Source organism: Monodelphis domestica, chromosome 3 (assembly GCF_027887165.1).
Source record: "Monodelphis domestica isolate mMonDom1 chromosome 3, mMonDom1.pri, whole genome shotgun sequence".
NCBI classification, from domain to species: domain Eukaryota; kingdom Metazoa; phylum Chordata; class Mammalia; order Didelphimorphia; family Didelphidae; genus Monodelphis; species Monodelphis domestica.
In genome coordinates this window covers 504,473,266-504,496,535 of record NC_077229.1, presented here as the reverse complement: position 1 = coordinate 504,496,535, position 23,270 = coordinate 504,473,266, and the positions used below count along the sequence as shown (strand labels likewise).

General features: G+C 34.1%; 2 protein-coding genes across 2 annotated transcripts in view; both read left to right on the top strand.

Moving 5' to 3' along the window:
• IPO11 (importin 11) overlaps positions 1–23,270 on the top strand; it is a 197,492-nt gene that overhangs the window by 153,229 nt on the left and 20,993 nt on the right. The window contains exons 28-29 of the mRNA XM_007486378.3: positions 12,107–12,202; positions 19,591–19,675. Of these exons, the coding sequence (XP_007486440.1) occupies positions 12,107–12,202; positions 19,591–19,675 (181 nt within the window). The remainder of the gene's footprint in view (positions 1–12,106; positions 12,203–19,590; positions 19,676–23,270) is intronic.
• On the top strand, positions 3,807–6,752 carry LRRC70 (leucine rich repeat containing 70). The gene is given in 10 exon segments (XM_007507879.3): positions 3,807–4,499; positions 4,501–4,741; positions 4,744–5,071; positions 5,073–5,135; positions 5,137–5,166; positions 5,168–5,206; positions 5,208–5,277; positions 5,279–5,438; positions 5,441–5,673; positions 5,675–6,752. Coding segments are annotated over 10 exon segments (1,833 nt in total). The 5' UTR covers positions 3,807–4,328; the 3' UTR covers positions 6,173–6,752.

Sequence of the window (23,270 nt, the reverse complement as noted above, 5' to 3'; positions counted from 1 at the left end):
AGCCAGAAGAATATTTGGAAGAAAATTATACCTCTTTCTCTTCTACCCTTTCCATACCACCTTCAAGTATTCTAGTTCAGATCCTCATTACAATTTAACTGAACTAAAATACTCTTCTAAATGTTTCTCTGCCTGTAGCCATCATATTTAGAGATATTTAGAATCATATTTAATATAATTTCAATTTTTTTCTATTAGGAAATTGATTAATAGAAATTTGTTCAAGACATAGTTTTTAAAAATATCTGTAAGTTTTCCCATAAGTTAGAAGTTTTTAAAATATATTCAGATATAGTCATCTATTTTGATTTTGGTAAAAGATCAAACCAGTAGGCTCATCTAGACTTAGGCTGACAGTGGATAAGGAGAATAGTTTTAGATCATACTCATTTTGAGATAACGGGGAGGCTGTATGATTGCATGGAAATCTTTGATTAATCTTGAGACATAAGATCCAAATTTAAATATTAATTGTAACATTTATTAGCTGTGAGTTTGGGACCAAATAATTTAAACTCTTTGGGCCTCATTTTCTTCAACAGCAAAATGGACTAAATAACTTATATAGTTCCTTCCAACTTAAATCTTATGAACTTGTGATCTTTTAGAACTCTACATATTTATTAAATAGGTAGAATGGACACTTTGATAATATAGGATAAACCCAACATACGGTTTGTGAGTTTATTTTAATGCTTTGATGGATCCATGGAATTTCATATGCTATTGCAGCAGTACAGATTATAGACAGTTTGCATAATACTTCTCATTCTGCAAAATTTTTTCCCTCCCAATGTACTGGAGACTATTTGTTGGTTTTTTTATATTAATGCTATGCCATTATAACTCATATTTTCATTATCTATCAATTTCTCAGTATGGGTATTATTCCCTTTTCTGATTATATCTATGGCCAATAATGTCTTTTGTGCTACTTCTTGCATATAACACTTCTTAGTAATATTTTTCAGTTTGCTTCTATTGATAGTTCATCATTCTGTTGCCTTTTGCATTATTTGTGATTCTCCCCTTTCCCCCCCAAAAAAATCACAACTTGCCATGATCAATAGCCATATAAACAGTACCAGAATAGTCTTTGTTATCTAAGAGATGGCTTATGACTGCAAGTAGTTTGAGCCTGTTGAAAAGAAAATTCCTGAGGGTCAAGATTGTTTCTGTGTCCTGCTTAATGTCAGCTATGTGTAGTTGTTGGTTTGTTGATTGGTAAGCCTGTATGGATTCTCAAACAGTCTCCTCTCCTAGAACCAGAGCTTTTTTATATTCAGCACTAAGGTATGTGGTAGGTATCTCATGGATAGATAAGAGAGTTGAGATCTACATTTGGAAAGACTTCAAATTTTGTTTTATATATTGGGTTGTGTAACCCTAGACAAATCACTTAACCGCTGCCTCAGTTTCCTTATCTGTAAAGGGGAAAAGATGCTTGCAAAGCATTTTGAAAATGTTAAGGAGCTATGTAAATACTAGGTATTAATTGATCTCTTTATAGATGTTACTTATCCATGGTATTTATTTTTCAATTTATCCATGGTGAATATTTTTCAACCAATCTGAAATAAAACAGAGAAAACCTCCAAGCTTAGTAATAGGGTTTTGAGAGAGAAAGAATATTGAGAGAGACTGGTGTCTCAGCAAATCTGAACCATATTTCTAAAATATTTTAAGTAATATCAGATACTTTAAATGAGTCTTTGACAAAGGCTTGAAGGCATGTCTAGATACTCTATTTTGTTGGTTCAAGTTGGTTAATACTTTTGATATTAGAAATAAGAGCTTTCAAGCTGACATTCTAGAAAATTCTTGACAAGAAGTCTTCCATCAGAAATTTTCTAAAATGACAATGGAAAGTGGCTACATTGTAAGTGTTTTATAAATGCCAAATGTAACTTACGGTCCTCTCCCAGTAAAATTATTAAATCCCAGCAATACTTATTAAATTGTCTTCATTTCTTTTAAGTGACATACATGGATTTCTCATTTTCATATGCAGTTCAGTCAAAATTTTCCTATGTAATAGCTCTTATTTATTGCCCCATAGTTTATCCCTTCCATCTTAGTTTTAGTAGTTTCTTAGTTGTTGGATTGCAAGGGCCATACATTATTTATAATTTTATTTTCCCCAGTGTATTGCATTTAATAAGTACTTGATGAAATGAACAAAAATCATGCCTATTGGAGGCAGCTGGATGACCTAGCAAGTAGTACATAGGCCTGAATTCAGGAAGACCTGGTTCCGGCCTCAGAAACACACTAGCTTATATGACTTTCTGCAAGTCAATTAATCTTTGTTTACCTAATCCCCTGGAGAAGAAAATGGCAGGCCACTCCAATATTTTTGCCAATAAAAACCCATATGTGGTAGCAAAGTACTAGGCAAAACTAACCATCAAGTGCTCCCTCTGTTCCAAGCACTGTTTTTAAGTGCTCAGGATATTAATATAGTCCCTGTCCTAATGGAGCTTATACTCTAATGGAACAGAAAACACAAAGAGGAGTGGTGGCTGGAGAGAAACCTGGGGCCAGAAAATTACCTTGATTGTGAGTTGATGTTTTGTGGGGTTTTGGGGGAAATAGTCCTTCATTCAGGGACAGTACCTAGAGTTGACTTGATTATTTCAAGATTAAAGCATTGGAGTTAGAGAGGAGTAAGGTTTCTTATGATGTGCGAAGTTGTTTGATAAAGCTGTGGAGGAGACGTTCAGAGTATAATGAAGTGAAGTAAGTATGTGAGCCTTTCCGGAAATAGTTAACCTGGAGAAGCAGCCACCAATCAGGGCAGAGCTTGTGAGGAAACTAAGTGAGAAAGGTAAGGGGCAGAAATACACATCAAATCAGAGACAAAGATGGATTGAAAACATACTATATCATTTTCTTTTTACATCAAATTTTATATCTCTTAATAAATAATGTAAACAAAATGTGAAGAAAACTTCATTAATTCAGTTATCTAACAAGCATTTAATTTCCTACATGTTCACCAGACTTGCATTTCTATCCTTTTGCTCTCTTTCTGTTATAAGCAAGACAGTGATATATTTGAAGTACAGTATAGTTGTAAAAATGACCACTTAAAAAATATAAATTATGCTCTTAATGACTAGCTCTTTAAAATATAATATTTAATTTTTGGTTTAAAATTAGGACAGGGCTAGATAGGACCCTTGAAAGAATTGAAATAATGCACGTGACAGCTCCTAAGCAATGAGCAGCCAGTTAAGAACACTATTGAAATTAAAAACCATATTAAAATCAAGGATTTATATGAAACCCTTATCACAAAAAAAGTCATAACCTTTGGAAGAAGCCTTTATGTTATAAACATGCTTTATTGTATATGACATTTACTGATAAACATATTCAAGTAGTGATTCATTAGTTTGTCAATATTTTTATCCTCTAAAATGATGAAGATTCATTTTTCTTGAAAATCATGATTACAAAGTAGGAAACAAAGGTTCTAAGGGAGGGCTCATATATTAAAGGAACTGAAATTAACTCTGTGTTCTCAAGAAATAAGTTTTTGATATTTCCTTTCCAACAATACTTCAGAAACACAGATAAAATACTTCCTGTCTCTCAGTTTCCTGTATCCATGGTAACCTCTGTATTGCACATTCACTGTAGAGGCACCAATGGGAAGAACACTGTTTCCTGAGTGCACCAGGGCAAAAAATATGGTAAAAGAATGGAGTTTAACAATGTCTTACAACTCATTTTCAAAGTAAATTTATTCACCGATCATATGAGCAGCAATAAGATGAACTTCTATTTCTTGGTAAGAAACTTTTAAATGTAAATATGGGCATTTGTTTGAAACTTTAATGAACATAAAACGGAATTAAAATGTAATGAAAAGCCTGAAGTTCATAGGAACTAGCATGATTATATAATGAGTTGTTTTATATAACTGCCATATGGCCTAATTAGGTTATAATCAGATTTGTTAAAAGATGTGAAAATATGCTGAAATTTTTTAAACCAGAGTGATAGTCTCTTTTACAATTCGTTGAATTTTAGCAAAGTATGCTTCAAATAATTAATCATTACCTAAGAGGCAATTTTGCTCTTAATGAAACAGTTCTTTGACTTTTCCTGTTTTTAATATGAATATTCACATAGTTGGAAAAAAGACATTAAGTAGAATGATTTTCATTATAATTTTTAATAACTATTGCCTGATCAATGAAAATGAGGAATAGACAAGACTAAATGCAAATTTGGTTTATAATAAAGCATATGATTTATTTTTAGAACCTTGATGAGCATTATTTACAGTTTTGCCATCTCTTTTTATAGCCATATCTAGTATGGACAGAAAAGCCAGAAATTGGGCTATGTGTGGATTACAAATTTCTCTGCCTTGCCTACAACTAGCTCTATTGTTTTTAGCTTTTTTTCTTTTTTTGTTGCTTCAGAAAGAGATTTTGGGATGTCTGTCTTTTTGCCACCTTTATACTAGGAGACAAATTAACTGTCATTAAGTTAGGCCTTTCTGTCATTCCCAAGAAGTTTCCTAAAAGTACAATGCTTTTATATCTGTGGGGAAATAATTTAATCTACGTAAAATCAAATGAATTGATCAATCTTTAGGCTCCTGTAGCTCTATATTTGGGCAGCCTAGCATTTTATATGTATCTCCCAGAAGTTTTTGTTAACTTGAAGAAACTATATTATCTATACCTAAATGATAATTTAATAAAATGCTTAAATACAGGAATATTTGTTTAGCTCTTTGTCACTTATATTTACACTCTAATCAGATAACATTTATTCCAAGAGAATTATTTAGTAAGATAGCTTGAATTCATTTTCTTACCCTGCAAAGAAATCATCTCTTTGTCCTTGGAAATTAGAATCTTCTCTGGAATGATTAGTCTTCAAACTCTTAAGTGAGGATCAAATTTCAACGATATCAGACTCAGCATTTTTTCATTTTGAAACTTAAGTGTTTGTACCTTGAAGGAAACAGTTTAACAAAAGTCTCCTCAAATGCTTTTGGTATGCTTACAAACTTTAAAAGGCTTTCTTTGTCTCATAACCATATTGATTCAACAGCCTTTTGCATTTAAAGGACTAGTCAAGTGGAAATATCTATTTCTGGAAAATGCAGTAATTTAATCAATTTGATGGAATTAATAATCTTAAACTTAAGCCAGAATGATTTGGAAAATTATTTAAATTATAATGTTTAGATTATTAGACAACTTAATTTACCTGCAGTTAAATAGAAACAGAATAATCAGCATTGACAGTAATAACATTTTAAACAGTGGGAACTTCATTAAAGTTTCTTAATCTGTCATTTAATAATCTTACAGACCTGCATCCTAGAGTTCTTAAACCCTTATCTTCATTGATACATCTTCAAGCCAATTATAATCCTTGGAACTGTAGCTACAAATTGTTGAGCCTACGTGACTAACAACTTTAGCCATCTATTGTCAAAATCCTCCATCAATGCGTGGCAGAGCTTTGCATTATTTTAATTCGACTGAATTTACAGATTGGCTTACTTCTCCAACTGATGGATCACCAGCTTGGGCAATAGAATCTCTTCAGATCCATTAAAAGACTATGGCATTAATGATGGCCTGGCATAAAATACCTACATTTGAGAAGTCTGAAACTGAGAGTGTTACTTACCTTCAAAGGAAGAGTTTTGACTTCAACTCCCAATAGATTTTTTCAAGAACATGCTTTTGAGAATCCATCAGAGACAACGACAGTGTTGCCGGTACAAATACAGCTTAACCCTGTTAACTTGAGTATGGAAAACAGTAGTGTCCTTCCAACTGATACTGTCTCTTTAGCACAAGAGACAGCTTTGATATGTACACAAGAGATTGAGAAGTGGAATCAGGCTTTTGACATTTTGTTAGTTTTTTTCATTTTAGCTTGTGTTGTGATTATTTTTCTCACCTATAAGATTATTCAATTTAAACAAAAACTTAAGACACAAGAAAATTCAGGGGAACATAAATTAGAATACTACAGTTTTTATCAGTCAGCTAGGTATAGTGTTACAGAACCCCTTTGTGTGAGGGCTCAGAATCCACTAGGAAGAAGAGTTATGGAGCAAGTTGAACTTCCTAAACAAATAATGCCTGAAAGTCAGGCACAGGTCATCCTGTTCGAACATTCTGCCTTGTGATCATATTCATTTTAACTCTTTGTGTGAACTATAATTATCTGATTTGTCTTAAAAGCATACAAAAAATTTAATGACACATTCATATTTGATACATAAAATGTTACATCAATGTAGCATTACTAAATGTAGCATTATTAAATAATGTATATTTATACATTAAATAATGTATAACAACTTTTTTGGTGTTACTGTAAAATGATACATTAGGTTTCTGATTACTAATGATACTATAGTACTATAGTAATAGTGTGGTATGTAGTACAATAATGAGTACATAGTGAATACCCTGGTCAATTATACTGATCATTTATAATCAGAACATCAAGCATATTATAAATGTATTGCTTCTTTATTATCCCTTATTCCATTATTCATATGTATGAAAATTTTCCCCTAAAACATTTGTTTTTTCATTATTTCTGATGTTCATATTCTCCTTTAAATGTTTTCTAACTAGTCAGTTATGGGTAAAATCATTATAAAAATGACAAAATAATTTGAAATTGAGTCAGAAAATTATTACTGACAGTATTTTGAGACTGAAGTATTTGTGTAATAAAATATCTGGAAAGTCATCACAGCTAGAAGTGGTAGAAATTGACTCTTTGCACACATCCATAAAATATAAACCGTATTCTTACCCAGTGCTATTTCAAGCCTAACTTTTGGTTATAGTAATATTTAGAAACATTTGATTGCTAGTTTTAAGAATTGCAGTCTTAATTCAACTGCCAGTTTCATTAAAGGACAGCAGTGAACTCTGAACCCTTCTCCCCCTACCTTTTTCAAAGAATAAAAATATAAATTGCCTCTGTTGTTTGAGGACTTGGGTTCAAATCCCCACAATAATTGTGTGGCCTTGGATTAGTCATTTACCTCAATTTCCTCATTTGTAAAATGAGAGAGTATTTATTTGTATACATTCTTATTATCTATATATGTTATTTATAAAGTACATTTTCATATTTAAAAGCATATAAACCAAAAAATATGTGTGGTGTTTGGGGGCCAGAATGTATTAATTTCATTTCCATTCTTTTAAATGTGGAAATTTGACTTGACACACGAGCAAATTGAGTTATGAGCTTAGCCATGGAACGAATTAAACTTGTTTGTCAAGGTACCACTGTATTTGTAAAACATTTATCACAGTGCCTGGCACATAGTAGGCACTTAACAAATTCTTCTTTCTTTCCCTTCCCTTCATAAAATTAATGATAGTTTTTGTTGTAGCAGCATTACTGGAGAATGTTATTTCTATAAGAATAGACTTACAAAGGGGAGATACTAACATCACAGAAAGGTTTTATCACATATCACATTACTGTGTGGCTTGATTTTTTAACTTTAATGCAGAATATCCAAAGTTGGGGCAATAACATAAGGATTATAACTATATAGCATGCTGAATAGACTGTGCAACAGGCCCCTGAAGCTATGTATAATGATTCAATATATAATACCTTTTTAAAAAAAACCCTCATCTTTTGTCTTAGAATCAATACTGTGTATTGGTTCCAAGTCAGAAGAGTGGTACAGGCTTGGCAATGGGGGTCAAGTGACTTGCCCAGGGTCACACAGCTAGGAAGTGTCTGAGACCAGATTTGAACCCAGTATGCCCCATCTCTTGACTCTCAATTCACTTAGCCACCCAGTTGCCCCCTATAAATTATCTTTTTTTTTTAACCTTTACCTTTTGCCTTACTACCAATTCTAAGACAGAAGAGCAGGGAGGGGTTAAGTGACTTGCTCAGGGTCATATAACTAGAAAGTGTCTGAGCACATTTGAACCCAGGACTCAGGGACTAGAGTCCCTTTACTACCTATCATAGTATCATTTTGTAGAGTAGTGTTTTTGGCTAAAAGAAGCATCTTTTATACATTTATTGGTTAATTTCTTTAAACTAAGGTGAAGAAACTAAAATTTTTTCAAACTAATAAATAGTTAAGCAATACAAATGATTTTTTTTTTTACTTCAAAGTATATATTCAAACTGCATAGTAAATCTTGGACAGGATAGATCTATCTATGGATATATTTAAAAAAAAAAGCAAAACCACCCCACTTGTGGGAGTATCAAGAAATAAAACAGTTTTCTACTTTTGTACATACTTATACCCATTTAGACATATACAACCCTCCAGTCTATATGTGAATCATACTCATAACTAATGTCAGGTTCTCATAGCTTTTATTTTTGTTTCGTGGTGGTAGGAGTGGAAGGGAATTGAGAAATTTTCCTAATCTTATGACCTAAATGTGTGTTTTTTGTTTGTTTGTTTGTTCGTTTGTTTTTAAGGCCAGCAATAAGCAATAATATGTAATGAATGGTTTGGCGGGTTGGCAAATCAATCAGCTAGGTGCTGCGGTGGATAGAAGGTTGGGCCTGCAGTCAGTAAAACTTGAGTCCAAATGCCGCTAGCTCTGTGACCCTTTGCAAGTCCCTTACCCCTCTTTGCCCCAGTTGCCTGATCTGCCAAATGAGTTGGAGAAGGAAATGATAAGCCACACCTACATCTTTGCTAAGAAAACCTCAAATGGGCTCATAACGAATCAGTCACAACTAAAAGAACACAAATCAACATACAATTCAATATAAGTAACATTTTCCTCATTTTCACAGTTCACAGGAGCCCTTAATATCAACAATTCTATACTTACTATACTTAAACTGAGTAGCTGTGAGACCCTGGTCTTTACTCAACCCCATTGCCTTCATCCAGTGGAGTTAGATATAACTGAATAACTAATGATAATTAATCTTGATGAGACAGTAACTAATATTTGTTGGTTTCAAATGGTTGTACCTTGGATAAAAGTATATGCATTATGCCTGTATTAGGGGGTTGCTTAGTTATGTAACACAAAGTATAAAGCCCACAGAATTGACAGACTCAACAGATACATCTTTATAGGGAAGATATTTGAAATGTGGGATTTTCTACACAGAGGGCATAGGGAAATACTTAATTAGGAGGCCCTAAGTCATTGGAGTTGAGAGTGGGATCCTGAAGATTCAAAGTTGAGGACTTTGCCAAGTTGAAAGCAGATTTGACCTATCTTAGATTTTAAGCATTATAAAACTGACCCAAGGCAAAATTCTTCTTATTTAGGCAAGTGTAATACATTAAACACTGTATTTATTAGAAACAAATAAAAATATGATTTCTCAAAATTAAAAATATTAAAAGATATTTTCCTATCATTTTGAGTAAATTATTTAGCATTTTTATTTTTAATAAAGGTTTTTGAGATCTCTGATCCTTTTTTTTTCCATTCAGTGATGCTTCAGTAGAATCCCCTTAAGGATCTATTGTCTCATTTCCTTTCCAATGATTGATTTATTAGTGTAGTGTTTTCTTAAATATTCAGAGAAATACTGCATAGAAAGGTCTGTGTAGTCATTTAAGACAAAACATATTTTCAGTTTGACCTGGGAGGTACCAGGAAAAGAAAAAATAATATTAGTTGAAATGTATAATTTGTTTCTATGAAAAGTCATGAGTTGGGTCAGTAGCTTAGAAATATTGTTTTTGTTTTAATAAATTATTGTTCACTATCACATTTAATTTGATCTATCACATTATTTTAGGTAGGGCACCATTGGAATTAAAAGCTTTTTTTGTTTGTTTGTTTTCTATAGTTATTTTTAGTTTGATATATAATGATGTAGCAAGAGGCCCCAAAATCAGTGATTGTGATATAGAAAGTGTTAAGAATTAGTTGGGTTACAAGCAATTGGTCCATTTAAGGGTTCATTCTTTGATGGCTAGAAATTGTAAACAGAGAAAATACATAACTTTATTTTGTAAACACAGACTACATCCCCACCTTCCACAATGATTTTAAAAATATATCCCAACCCCTTTTAGGAAAGAGGGGAAAGGGTGAGGTGAGAATTGGAAGAAAAATAAACGTATGTTGTCATCTTTAAAAGAATCATTCAAAGAACATGAACTGCTTTTATGGGTCAGATGACTTGCTTTGTATATGAACTTTTTAACATTTTTGTTCAACTATGCTAGGAGCTTGAAATGCAGTGATAACCATGACACAAATTCTGCTCACAAAAGTTTATAATTGAAGACAGAAAGAGAGACAGAGAATATGACATAAGATAATTGTCAAGTACCTTAAAAACTTTGAGGAAGCTTCATGGAAGAAATGCCACATAAATGAACTCTAAAGGATTAGGAAAACTTGAATAGACAAAAATGGATGTTCGTGCATCGTTAAGAGAAAGGGCATGAATAAATAATGTGCTATGAAATGAATGGCCCAGTTTGGAGTGTAGAGAACTATAAGATAAAGCTGAACCATTGGATGGAGTCAAATCATGAAGAACCTAATATGAGGATTTTATCAGGAGGCAGTGAGTTGCCGCTGGAGATTTTTTAATAAAGGAGTGACATTCAATTCAGCAATTCAAAAAACATTTTTAAGTGGCTAATGTGTGCCACTCTTTGTCTTATATGATAGAATTTTAAGGAGGAAATGAACTTGTATTAGCCCTCAAAGAGCTCACATCCCATTTGAATGAAACAACATGTACATAGAAAATTGAATTTAAAGCCTATACAGAGTAGTTTCTAAGATGAATGTGACAGGCAGTTTTTTTTTCCCTGATAAAAATGGGAATTTCGGAAAACACAAGGGAAAATTAAAACAAAGTGAGAGAGGGACCCAGTAGGATTGGAGCAGGTATGATTGCCCATATAGTCAGTGGCAGCCAGGGCAGGAAACTTTACTCTAAGTCAGTCTGTGCATTAGAATTCCTCATGAAATCAGAGAACAGGATGTTGTCATGCCCTTCATAGTAGTGATAATATTGATTCAATGCCGATCTCTGAGTAGGAGACAAAAAAGAAGATGGGAGATTTGTGTAGCAAGTCCCTGATCCTGCTAGGTAATAATGACAGGGATCTTTGAAATCCTATGCCTCATTGGTCATAGAGGGTGAGGTATTTTTTGAGGTGGTGCTCCTCACATTCTTAGCTGGATCAGGGCTTTCACAGGGGCTCAGCGTTGGATTTTCTTGTCTCAAAACATCTGAGAGATCAGAGTTGGATTCCAGGAAAGAGGCTTCTGGTCCTGGCCCAGTGGGGTATAGAGGAGGATGGATGGCAGAGCAGATGAGGAGTCCCCTAGTTTGGCCATATTGACCCTGCCTGATGACAAGAAGGCATCTGGAGATATAATGTCTTAATTGATGCAGTGTTTGAATTTGAATAAAAAAGACATAGCTTTGAGTCTTTATATAATTATTACCTCTGTAAACAACTCACATAACCACAGCCAGCCTTAGTTTCCTCATCTATAAATTGAGGATAATACTAAAAATGACCTCACGAGAATCAAATGAGATAATCCATATCAAGTGCTTTGCAAACTGTAAGGCAATGTAGAAATATGAAAACGATGCAATAAGATGATCATCTGAGCAGCCATGTGAGAATGAATTTAAATGTGAATAGTTTTGGAGCAAAGAATACTTAAGAAGCTCTTCTAGTATTCTATATGGGAATATATCTAAGATCCTAAACTAGAATTGTTTTGGTGAAGAGGGAGAATTGATGGAATTTGGAGATATGGAGAAAGGAAAGAGATGCATACGATAGAAGAGTATGAAGAAATTAAAAATCTTGTATTCAATCTTGCCAACTGTTAAGTACTAAAACATTTTGATCTATTATTTAAAAAGTTTTTGAACAGAAAATGTTCTGGTTTTGTTTTCTAAAATTACCATTGATTTCTTGAATTCTGCCATTTCATTCAGAACATGATAACTTCAAACCTGGAATATGTTTTGAAGGGCTTTTTTATGGAAATATTTAAGAACCGAAGTTGCCGTTTTAAAAACATAATTTTCTGAATAATGCCTGTTTAGTTAAATTTCCTGTCTTATTTTCCTTTCTGTTTTTTTTTTCTTTCAGAGTCATCCAGGATAAATTTTGTGGCATCATTAATATTTCAGTAGAAGGCCTACATGATGTCATGACAGAGGATCCTGAAACAGGAACGTATAGAGAGTAAGCAGATTAAATTCAGTGGGTTTTGATTAATAGTTGAATTTATACCATATTATTTCTTTTGGTAAGAGGATAGACTTACAAAGACAGTGTACTAATTTTTTTAATGAATTTTATAACTTCAAATTTTGCTGAAGTGTGATGAAATATCTTCAAAAGCCATTTTCCAAATTTCTTAACAAGTAGATATTTTTAATTTGGTCACCTAATAGCTGTGACTTTACTATAGCATTCTGTATTATACTTCTTTAAGCCCAATTGTACAAATATTTGATATCAGATTTTTATATCTATTCTTTAACTAACATAAATATGCTTATCTTTATTTATGAGTACATTATGTGAGGATGAGTTCTGGTTTTGTAGGATTCCTGGAATTAATGAGCCAAGAGAATGCTAGTCTTCACTTTCTCTTCTATCACGTTTGTGGTCTTGGGATGAGGGGTCCTGTAAATTTTAAAAATTAATATTTAGCACTCCAAGTATTATATTTATAAGATTTATTAATAATAAATCTTGAAGCATAGGAAAGTAAAAGGCTAGAGAAACAGAGAGAGCTCACCAGCCTTGCATATGAAAAGGAGAGAGAGGAAGGGGTTATCCATAGCTTAAAAACAATAATGTAATGTCGCTAACATGAACAAAGGGAAAAGGATTCTTGGGACAAGAAAAGAATTCTGGTAGATGGAGTCCAAAGGTACAATATTTTTCTAATTATACATTTCCCCTGTGATCCTTTGGGAGACCAGTCTCTCCAAGGGATCTTTTAAAACATAATCAACTTAAAACTCTAAAGATTTTTAACTAAAGGTATCTACAACATTGTAGTTTATAAAGGGAAATTACAATAATTTGGGGATAAAGGGAAATAAAAGAGAAAAAGAACAAAACCAATGTTAAGTGCATTGAAAAAAAGCCAATTAGCAGAGGGGCAGTCCCCTTTGGCATAAGAGTGTACATTCAAAACAAATGCGTTCAACTCCTCCCAAAGTTCAAAATCGCCATATCTCAAAGTTCACTCTAGATCTCCTGGTGCAGTGTGTGGTCTCTGCAGGCATTTTCATGGTGCCTTTTCTAAAAGGTTTGCCTTTTGGTTCTGGGAGGTAGTCTCTTGTTCTAAATTAGGCTCAAATTCAAATCAAAGTTCACAAGAATAACATAGGGCTGTCCTCCCCACCCCCTGCCCCAGAAGATAATAACACATTCCCCCTGAAGATACATGGATACATACAGGAATCACAGAGGGATACATGGTCAAGTCATAAGGAATATGAATGAATTATCAAAAATATTAAAGAAATTTTAAAATAATCTTTGAGTGAAATATAAAAAATCGTGAAAAATTCTGGGAAGAAGGAAAGGGGAAAACAATCACAAATCACAACAGGTTCTTAAAGCGATTCATATCCCAGAAGCCTACAACAACAATCATTCCCTAACCCAATTTAGCAGTCTGGACCACAGTAAATTGCCACATCATTAAAGAAAATAGCAAAAGCAACTAGATCTCAAAACAAATAGAAAGTAGCATTCTCCAGTTCGACCCTTTGCTTTCCAGGATAATGGAGCCAGAACAATCAGTGTTATATGCTTGATATAGAGTGTGGTAAGAGGAAGTACTGCATTTATCACATGTTAAACAGCCACAACCTCAAGTCTCACACATGATCGAGTCATTGAGCTTTTTTGGGGGGTGGCACAGAATGTCATCAATCCCCGTAGGATTGGTTTGGGTTCTTTTACCTTTTGTGCTTGTTTGGCACTTTGAAGGTCAACTTCTGTGCTCCTGTATGATCCATTTCTCCTTGGATTAGACATATTCATTAAGCAAAAGTCATGTATGCCACAGGCAATTGCCCCCAAATTGGCTTATTGTCAATGCTCCTAGCAAACATTGGTTTGCTCTCTCTTTATCTCTTCTATTTCCCTCTAACTATCGTAGTTTCTGATTATGTAAAATGATTCCTTATACTGTTTCCCAAGGAATCACAGGGGGATTGTAAAAGGGAATTCTATGTTCTCTTGGAGTTTACACTCCTGAAAGGGAATCCTTTATTTCCTTTGTCTATTTTTGAATTGAATTAACAAAAGATTGAACACCCTACTTAGTACTAGCTCAGAAGGTAGCAAGTTACTTGGAGAACTCACAAGTCACTTACTTAGAGAGATCCACCCTTTTAACTCAGTCTCAAACTTGTGAACCCTATGATCAGAGTTTACACCCTCAGAAACTCATATCTGTGAACAAATTGGAAACTGTGATTGGCCCCTGTGAAGAAGGGCGGAGACAAAAAGCCATCATAAAAGCAAGCCCTGAACTCCCCCAGAGCAGATTGTCAGCAGACAAAGGGAGAGTTAATCCTTTCTTCACAATCTAAGTAGGGGCACTTAAGTTAGTGTTAATTCAGAATAGACAAAGGGAATAAAGGATTACCTTTTACAATAGTTTAAAGAGTCTGAGAGTCAGGGCATCTGAGTTCTAGCCTATTATGTATCCAAATATTGTTCTTTCTCATGTCTTTACTCATTCTGTTCCTTATGCCTGGAATTCCCTCTTTCCTCTTATTGAATTCCTATATATTCTTCTGTGCCCCCTTATTCATGAAATCTTATCTGATTCCCCCTGCAAATTATGATCCTTTCCTCCTAACCTCCATTATATGTTGTTTAACACCTCTCTGTTGCACTTATTTTGTGTATTATAGTTATCTGTGCATGTGTCTCATTTTCTCCCTCAAGTAAGCTCCATGAGGGCAGACTCTTATCTTTAGGACAGTCTTCTGTAGATAATAGGCATTCATTAAAGGTTTATTGAACTGAATTGAATAGAACTAACTTTACTAATTAGTTTGGGTAAGTCACTAAATTTGTCTTACTTCCTTCATTTATGAAAGGGACTGAGGCTTAAGACAAATCTCCTTCCAGCTTTGATCTTTCTAACAAACAGTAGCTTGATGATTTTGAAATATAAAAGACTTGTACTAGGCCAAAATAAAAAAACAAAAATACTGAGTTACTTAGAGAATTCAGTTTTTTAACTTCCTCTTCCTGTTTATTCATAGATTTAAAAAGGACAGTCTTTCCTGTTTTTTTTTGTGTTTTTTTTTTGAATTCTCAATTGTTTTCCCAATTTAGAATGAATTAATGCTAAGGAAAAAAACTTTTTTTTTTTGCACCTGTAGAAGAAGCTACTGCTCTTGAAAGATAAATCATCCCTTTTGTAATCTCTGATGAATTAGTTTGCTTATGTGATTATTCCCAGTTCTTGGAGTGGCTTTCTTTAAAAGCTCTTTATTAAAGCCTCTGTTTATACCCTTAATCTGAAATTTATGGAAACTAAAAAGCTAAGAGCTGTCCAAACAGATGATTTCTGGATGCTCATGCAAGAGCTAAAACATAACAGTTAAGGAACAATTTTACTTCTAAGTAATTAGAATATTGGCAAAGAAATTTGCTGGTTATATTGCATGATCAATTTCTAACACCCTGCTTATAAGATTACATGATGATATTCTCATACTGGAGTTTATATGTTAAACTTGTAGCTCTGTGATTATATTTTTACTTTCTTTCATAGAGGCAAAAAAATTATAAATTTAAATCTTTGTTTTTATTTTATGTTATGCTCATGGATAATCCAAAATTCTTCTACCAGTCATGGATAATCAAGACATAGTGTTGTATAAGTCAGAGAAATCTTGATGTGGATCATTGTATTGAAAAAATTAAAAACCTAAAATTGTGTTAAAGATTTAAAGATTATAATTGAATATCATTTTGAGTATTTAATAATATTATCAGTTTTAAACTAGTTATGTCTTCATTTAGGAAATAATTATAACAATAAGCCTTTTCATTATCAGATAACTTAAGAGAATCCTCTTCAGTATAGCTTTTTTTGCCTAGGGTATTGTTTATCTTGTCTTCAAATGAGACCAAAAAATGCCAATGTGCTACTGCTGGGGTATTTTATTGTTGTATCTTTTAAAATCGGACTGTGTTTTAGGATACTAGAAGAAACTCAAATTATTTGAGGAAAAGAATTCATAAAATCTGCCATTGTTAGAGCCAGAGATTAAAATATTAAAGAAATAGTTTTCTGGGGCAGTTAGGTAGCATTGTGCATAGAGTTGCTAGGCCAGGAGTTAAGAGGACCTGGGTTGAAATATGACTGCAGACTCTTACAAGGTGTGATCAAGTCACTTAATCCTATTTGCATAGCTCTTGCCATTCTTTTGTCTTAGAATTGAAACTAAAAATATAAGGGGAGAGACAGAGAGAAGGGAAGGAGAAAAGGAAAAGAGAATGAGAAGAAAGGAAAGGAAAGAAAGAAGGGAAAAAGGGTAGGAAGGAAGAGAGAAAGAAAGGAAAGAAGGAGCTTTTTAGAAGTTCAGTGGCAAGACAGCTGAATTGGGAGAGAGAATATTTGGATTTAAGTGGGGCTGTACAACTCATCCCATTTGTCTTGTTGGGCCTAAGTTGGCCCCTAACTTGGACCTTCTTTTATAAAGTAAAATGGTTAGATGTTTTTCATTCACTCACTTATGTGTATATTCATATAAAACACAAATGAATAATTGAGTGCTTTAGATAAGAGATTGAGTGGTCATCTTGATACATAAAAAGCTGATGGAAAATAAGCCAATTTAGCTGTAGCAAAGGTTATTTGGTGGGAGTAGTATAAAACTAAAAACTAGAAAGATAGGATGGCACAAATTATAAAATACCTTAAATTTCAGACCCAACAAATTTTTGGACAGAGGAACAGTATGACCAAACTTCTGGGTTAGGAAGAACTTTGCTTCAGTCAGGAGTGAAGAAGAAGCAGGTAGATTCAGTACTTTTATAGTAGTCTAATAATGTAATGATGTCTACATTGTAGTAATCCAGAGGAGACACATATGAGCAACTTTGCATGGTAGAACCTTAAAAGGACTTGGAAATTGTTACGGTATGAGAAGTGAGGGATTCACTGGTAGCGCTAAAACATGAAACATGGAAAATTGGATGATTTAGTTACTATAGCTAGAATGAAATAAGTTTTTGTAGGAAAAATAAGGAATTTAGGGTTTTTTTGTTTTGATAAATTGAGTTTGAAAATCTCAGATACAGATTGAGTTGGACATGTCTGTCTACATATTTACAATGAAAATTTGAGTCAAAGATTAAGGAGAGAGGTCTAGGATGCTTCCAAATTCTTTTAAGTTTTAACAGCTTAAAACAGCATTAAGACTTGGGGGGGGGGGTTGTTGAGGCTCATCAAAAAAAGGATTTTTTTCCCAATATGCACTCATTACACTAGAGAAGCAAAGACAGAAGTGAAAGGGAAAAGAATGTACATAGGAAATTAAATATAAAATATATTTAAAAGTAACTACTAGAAGGCAAAGAATATAGGGGAATCAAGACTGATTTCCTGCTGGGACATGACATTTGAGCTGAACTTTGATTGAAGGCAAAATTTATGTGAGATAGAACTGACTTTAAAATGGAGGATCTTAAGATCATTGATTTAGACAGAAGGGGATCTTTGAGATCATCAAATGTTTGAGGTCTTCCTCAGTTTTGAGGGAACTTAGGTCTGGAGAGTTTAATAGATCTGCTCAATGTCACCCAGACAGAGTAGGAGAGCTGGAATTCTACCTCAGTTCATCTGAATTCTAAAATCCAAATCCAGTTCTCTTATTCAGAGACATAAAAGGTCATGTATGCAAAATAGCCAACTGGACAATTTGGCTAGAAAGTAGGATATATGAAAGAGAGTAATGTGAAATAAGCTGTAAAAGATGGTTTGCATCCAGATTGTGAAAGATTTTAAAAGCTAACAGAAACAATTCATGTTTTATCCAAGGGATGGTTGAGAGCCATTGGAGTTCTCGAGTTAGGGGAATGATATATTCAGGTCTGTGTTTAAGGAATTTCCTTTTTGCAATCTTATGGAGAAGATGAATTAGAGAGAGTGGAGATTTATAGAGCCTGGTGGATCAGTTAGCAGACCTTTGCAAAAGTTCAGGTAACAGGCAATAAGAGGGCCTCAATTAGAGTGATTATTGTTTAAGCAAAGAGAAGAAGATTGCCAAGGGAGCTGCCATAGACCCAAAAAGTTTCACTACTGCTAAATTTTCTGAAATCAAAGAGCAAAAATTAGCTCCTTTCAAGACAGTTCTGACTCCTGCTGACTTTGCTGACTGTAATCAGTTCAACATCTTTGTTAGAAGGGGAATCAGGAAATGGGAATTCTTTTTTTGTGATCCCTGTGTGACCTGGAAATTTCTGACTTCCTGGAGTCTTGATAAAGCACCCCAAATTTCCTGGCTGTAAGTTTTAAAGTAAAATTCTTACTAATATTAAATTAGCAGATGACTGCTTAGTGATGCCACACTCCTACTTGGGGGAACATTTTACTTTGGACTTGATTATTTGGTATGGTATTTTCTAGATATAGTAAACTTATACCCACAAACCTCACACAAGAACCAGGCATTTGACTCTTGAACTTCTGCTGAGCTGAATTCTCAATGAGTTCTACACTATATTATTTTAAATCAGATATGAACAGTGTATAAGTATACTGTTGGGACAATATTTTTTATGTGATTTTTCCACAAGAGAATTAATGTTCTCTACTGCTTTTATGGATAAAGTTCCTGAATGTTTCTTTGAGGTAGAGGAAAAGTTTGTTCCCAATTGGAAATTTCACAACTGTCACTAAATCAGTTATTTTCAAAATGGTATAGAATTTGATTTTTTATTATAATTGTGACATGAAAATTTTTGATGTAATATGAATAATGACTTCCTAAATTGCTCATTAGTTCCATCAGACTTTTGTATTAATTTTACAGTTAGAGTCTGTGGAGATTTTCTTTGGACATGGAGGTAGATTTTTTTATTCCTCACATAAAATTTTGTTGATACTTAGATCAACAATATTCAAAATAATATAGAATTTGTTATTATTTCAATTGTGAAATTAAGAATCCTAATATAATATAAATAGCTGCTGCCTAAACTGTTTTTTAGGACAGCTAAGTGGCATAGTACATAGAGTGCTGGGCCAGGAGACTTGTGAGTTCAAATCTGACCTCAGACATTTCTTAGCTGTGTGAGTCACTTGGTCAAGTCACTTAACCCTGTTTGCTTCAGTTTCCTCACCTTTGAAATGATGCTGGAGAAGGAAATGGCAAAACACTCCAGTATTTTTGCCAAGAAAACCCCAAATGGGGTCACAAAGAGTCACACATGACTGAAAAAAATGACACAATTCTTTTGTTCTATTGGGAAATTTTTATTAGTTTTATATAGTTCTATTTTTGAATTAGCTATTTAAAGAACCCTTAAATCTGATTTATTAACCATATAGCTAATTTGTGTTGTTTCATTTTTAGCTGTATGTTGATGTCTCATTTTGAAGAGCCCAAAGTAGCAGAGGATGAAGAGCCACCTACAGAACAGGACAAAAGAAAGAAAATGGTGAGTTATGACAAGTCCTTTCCAAATTAAGCATTAGTAAATATTGAGGTAGGTGGAGGCAGGTTGGTGTTTCTCCACAGATCTGAAGTGCTACTGGTGTTAAAGGTGAGAAATTCTTCTTAATTGTAATTATGACTTCTTAGTACCGTGGGACCTTTGAGAATTCAAAGCTTTTTATAGCCCAGAACTGTCCAAAGGGAGAATGAAGTGCTTCTGGAATATGGATTTTTCCTTACAGTAGATCTTCAAGCAAAAGCTGAATGAGCATTTGCTCAAAGTGTTACAGGAAAGATTTTTAGTCAAGCCTGAATTGGATTAAATGACCTGAAGTTTCTTCCCAATTTTGACCTTTTTATATTGAATAACTTAGAAAGTCTATGAGTATCAACAGAAATCCAAGTCTGAACAGGATAGCTAGGTAGCATAGCAGATAGGGGAACCGGACCTCAAACACTTCCTAGCTGCATGACCCTGGGAAAGTCACTTAACCCAGATTTACTGAGCCCCTTGCCTCTCTTCTGTCTTAGAAGCAATAATAAGGCTTCATTATTATTTATAATAAGGTAAGGGTTTAAAAAAATGTCTATGAGCCTCCCCCATACCTTTGAAGGGGATTGTGTTCATAAATTAATTTAAACTCTTTGTTTAACCTATTTTCATATTTTTTTTCCAAAACTGTTGTAAAAAAAAAAAGGATGGTTATGCTCACTGCTTGAGGTGTTACACCAGTGAGGTATTGAGTGAGCAGGAACAGAGGTTGAGGTATGAGAGGGGGAAAGGCAGTTCCTCTCTCTCTCCTTCTCAAGTGATAACTCATAGTCTGTATCACTTGAATCCCTTTTGATGCAATGACTGAGGGGATGAGATATCAGTCTCCCCAGTCAGCAGCTCTAGAGGAAGGTTTCTGTATTACCTTCCCCTAAGGAGATATGTGGCAGGCTTTGGCTGACCTTACCACAGGGGGACTCGTCTCTGGCTAGAGACCTGACCCCTGTTACTTAAGCACCCTCCTTTTATGAATTCGGCCAAACTGAATCTGACTGCTAATTAAGGGATTTATTAAAGAGATTTGGTAAATGGGTTGAGGGGAAGAGGGTAGAAGGTAGCCCTGACGGATAATCTATGCACTCATTGCTTCAAGGGGCTGATGTCTATGCCCACGAATGCCTCTGCCCCTTTCCCAACTAAATGTCCTTTCTATAGTCTAATACTATTATGTACTAAAGGAATAACTAGAAATAGTTTTGGGGAGGCAAGGAGAATCCAGGAGGGCTGGACTTTGGTTTGAGAGTTCAAGCCAGCACTCCCTCAGGGGTCTGCGATGTTTGTAGCAGGTAGAGGAAACAGTGGTAGGATTTCTGGAGAGACAGCAGCTATTGGTTTAAGGCAAAAAGCAAAGGTCTTCAATGATGGCTTCAGAAGATCTTCAGCCACCCAGAAACTGGACCTTTCAGCTCTCAGTCCTGAAGTAGAAGACCAAGAGGTTCTTCAAAATCCCCTCAGCTCTGCGTTCTTCTCCCAGTACCCCTTGCTCTTCAAACTGCCACTCTAGTCCTGCCAGTCAGCCATAGAATTCTAAACTTCTCCTTGCTCCATCTTAACACTGTTTTCCTGCAGTGCATCATCAATATTCTTTAAATGCCCTAAAATATGCATACCTACTAATAATTGTTTTGAAAATCAGTGTTTCTCATTTTGAAATTTGATTAAAAACAAAAGGAAGAAAGTGGTGACTAATTATGACTTGTAAAAACCAATGATGAAACATACCTTCTTTTATTTACTAGAACCAGATGTGCCTTTTCACATATGACCAACATATCATTCATTTTGTTTGACCATACATATTTGTATATAGGCAGGCTTCTAGTGAGCAATTGGTGGGTTCTGATAGACATGAAAAAAAGCATCAGTAATACATTTTCAGACATACAGAGAGAGAAGGAAATGCTGAAGGGACACAGATATTCATTACTACTTTGTTATATATGTATATTAAAGTATATCAAAAACCTGTGTGAGGGGGCAGCTGTGTAGCTCAGTGGATGGAGAGCCAGGCCTAGAGATGGGAGGTCCTGGGTTCAAATCCGGCCTCAGACACTTCCCAGCTGTGTGACCCTGGGCAAGTCACTTGACCCCCATTGCCTAGCCCTTACCACTCTTCTGCCTTGGAGCCAATACATAGTATTGACTCCAAGACGGAAGGTAAGGGTTTAAAAAAAACAAACCTGTGTGTTAAAACCCTTATCTTTTGTCTTAGAATCAATACTATGCGTTAGTTCCAAGGCACAGAAGAGCAGTAAGGGTTAAGCAATTGGGGGAAGAGGGGATTCACCAAATTTTTTAGTATAATCAGTTCTCTTCTGTTTGTATTTTGAAATTTTGGAGATTGTTGAAAATTGTTGAGTTTACAGTAAAAAAGAAATAAAGGAAAAGTACAAGAAAACATCAAGATTATCTTCATAATTATGTTATTTTTTGCCTGTAGTCTTTAAACACTTAAATTGAAATATAAAGACATATAGTAGGTATTCAAAATGCGTATTTAGTTTGGATGTTTAGGATCTTGTTATGCTATTCAGATCATGGTATTTGCTCATTTGAATCTGTACACATATACCTGTAAAGACTTATTCTCATCCTGCGGCTTGTATTGCTATGCTTCCATCACCTTCTTGTATTCTGGAATTTGTTTTAATCTATACTGCCTTTTTGCTTGGAATCGTATCCATCACACATATCCTTTTTTTATTCTTCCTCAAAACAGTACTCTCATTAAATACTCAGTTGTTAATAGACCTGTGAAAATTTGTTCGTATTGAGAAAACCAATACTTGCTCTGTCTTAAAATGAGACCATCATATTGAAAACAGATAAAAGCTTCTCTGAACTATATTGTGCCCCCTCCCCCCCCAACAAAACTCCTTGGAGTTCTCTGCTCTTTTCCTTTCTCTATGTAGCACTAAGCATACCAGTAGTGTCCTTGAAAGACATGAAGATGCATAGCATTTACCTAGAACAGGAATCAACACCCTTAAGTAAATACTTGATATTCTTCTCTGTTTGTTATATAATCAGCAGCTTTTTGGGGTAGTTTTTGGTTTGGTTTGGTTTTTTAAACCAATGTGCTCCAGGAGAGTTAATTCAGATCAGAAGTTGACTCTTATAAAACAAAGATGCTTAAATTTGTTTTTCATATTAGCTGCAATATGATTTATCTCAGTAATACCATCTGGTGGTTTGCATTTAGTTATTTGAGTTCCAACCTTATCTTAAACTTTTTCATAATCAAAATATTTTCATGTAAAACAGAAGGATATTACACTTTGAAAAGTATTAATTGGATTATGTATGTTTCGATCAATTTTTTTCAACATGATTTATGGTTTACACTAAAGTTATTTAGCCATATCTTTCTTGTTATGCCTGATAAGCATTTATAGAGCAACTTATTTTTTAATATACTACTTATTTTAAAATCCATTCTTCTTGTTAGCCCTTTGATATAGATTCTTAAATTAAATCGTGTATCCAGATTAGATTAAATCATGTATCCAGAGCCTAAAGGCTATGTAACATACTAAAGGTAATATAG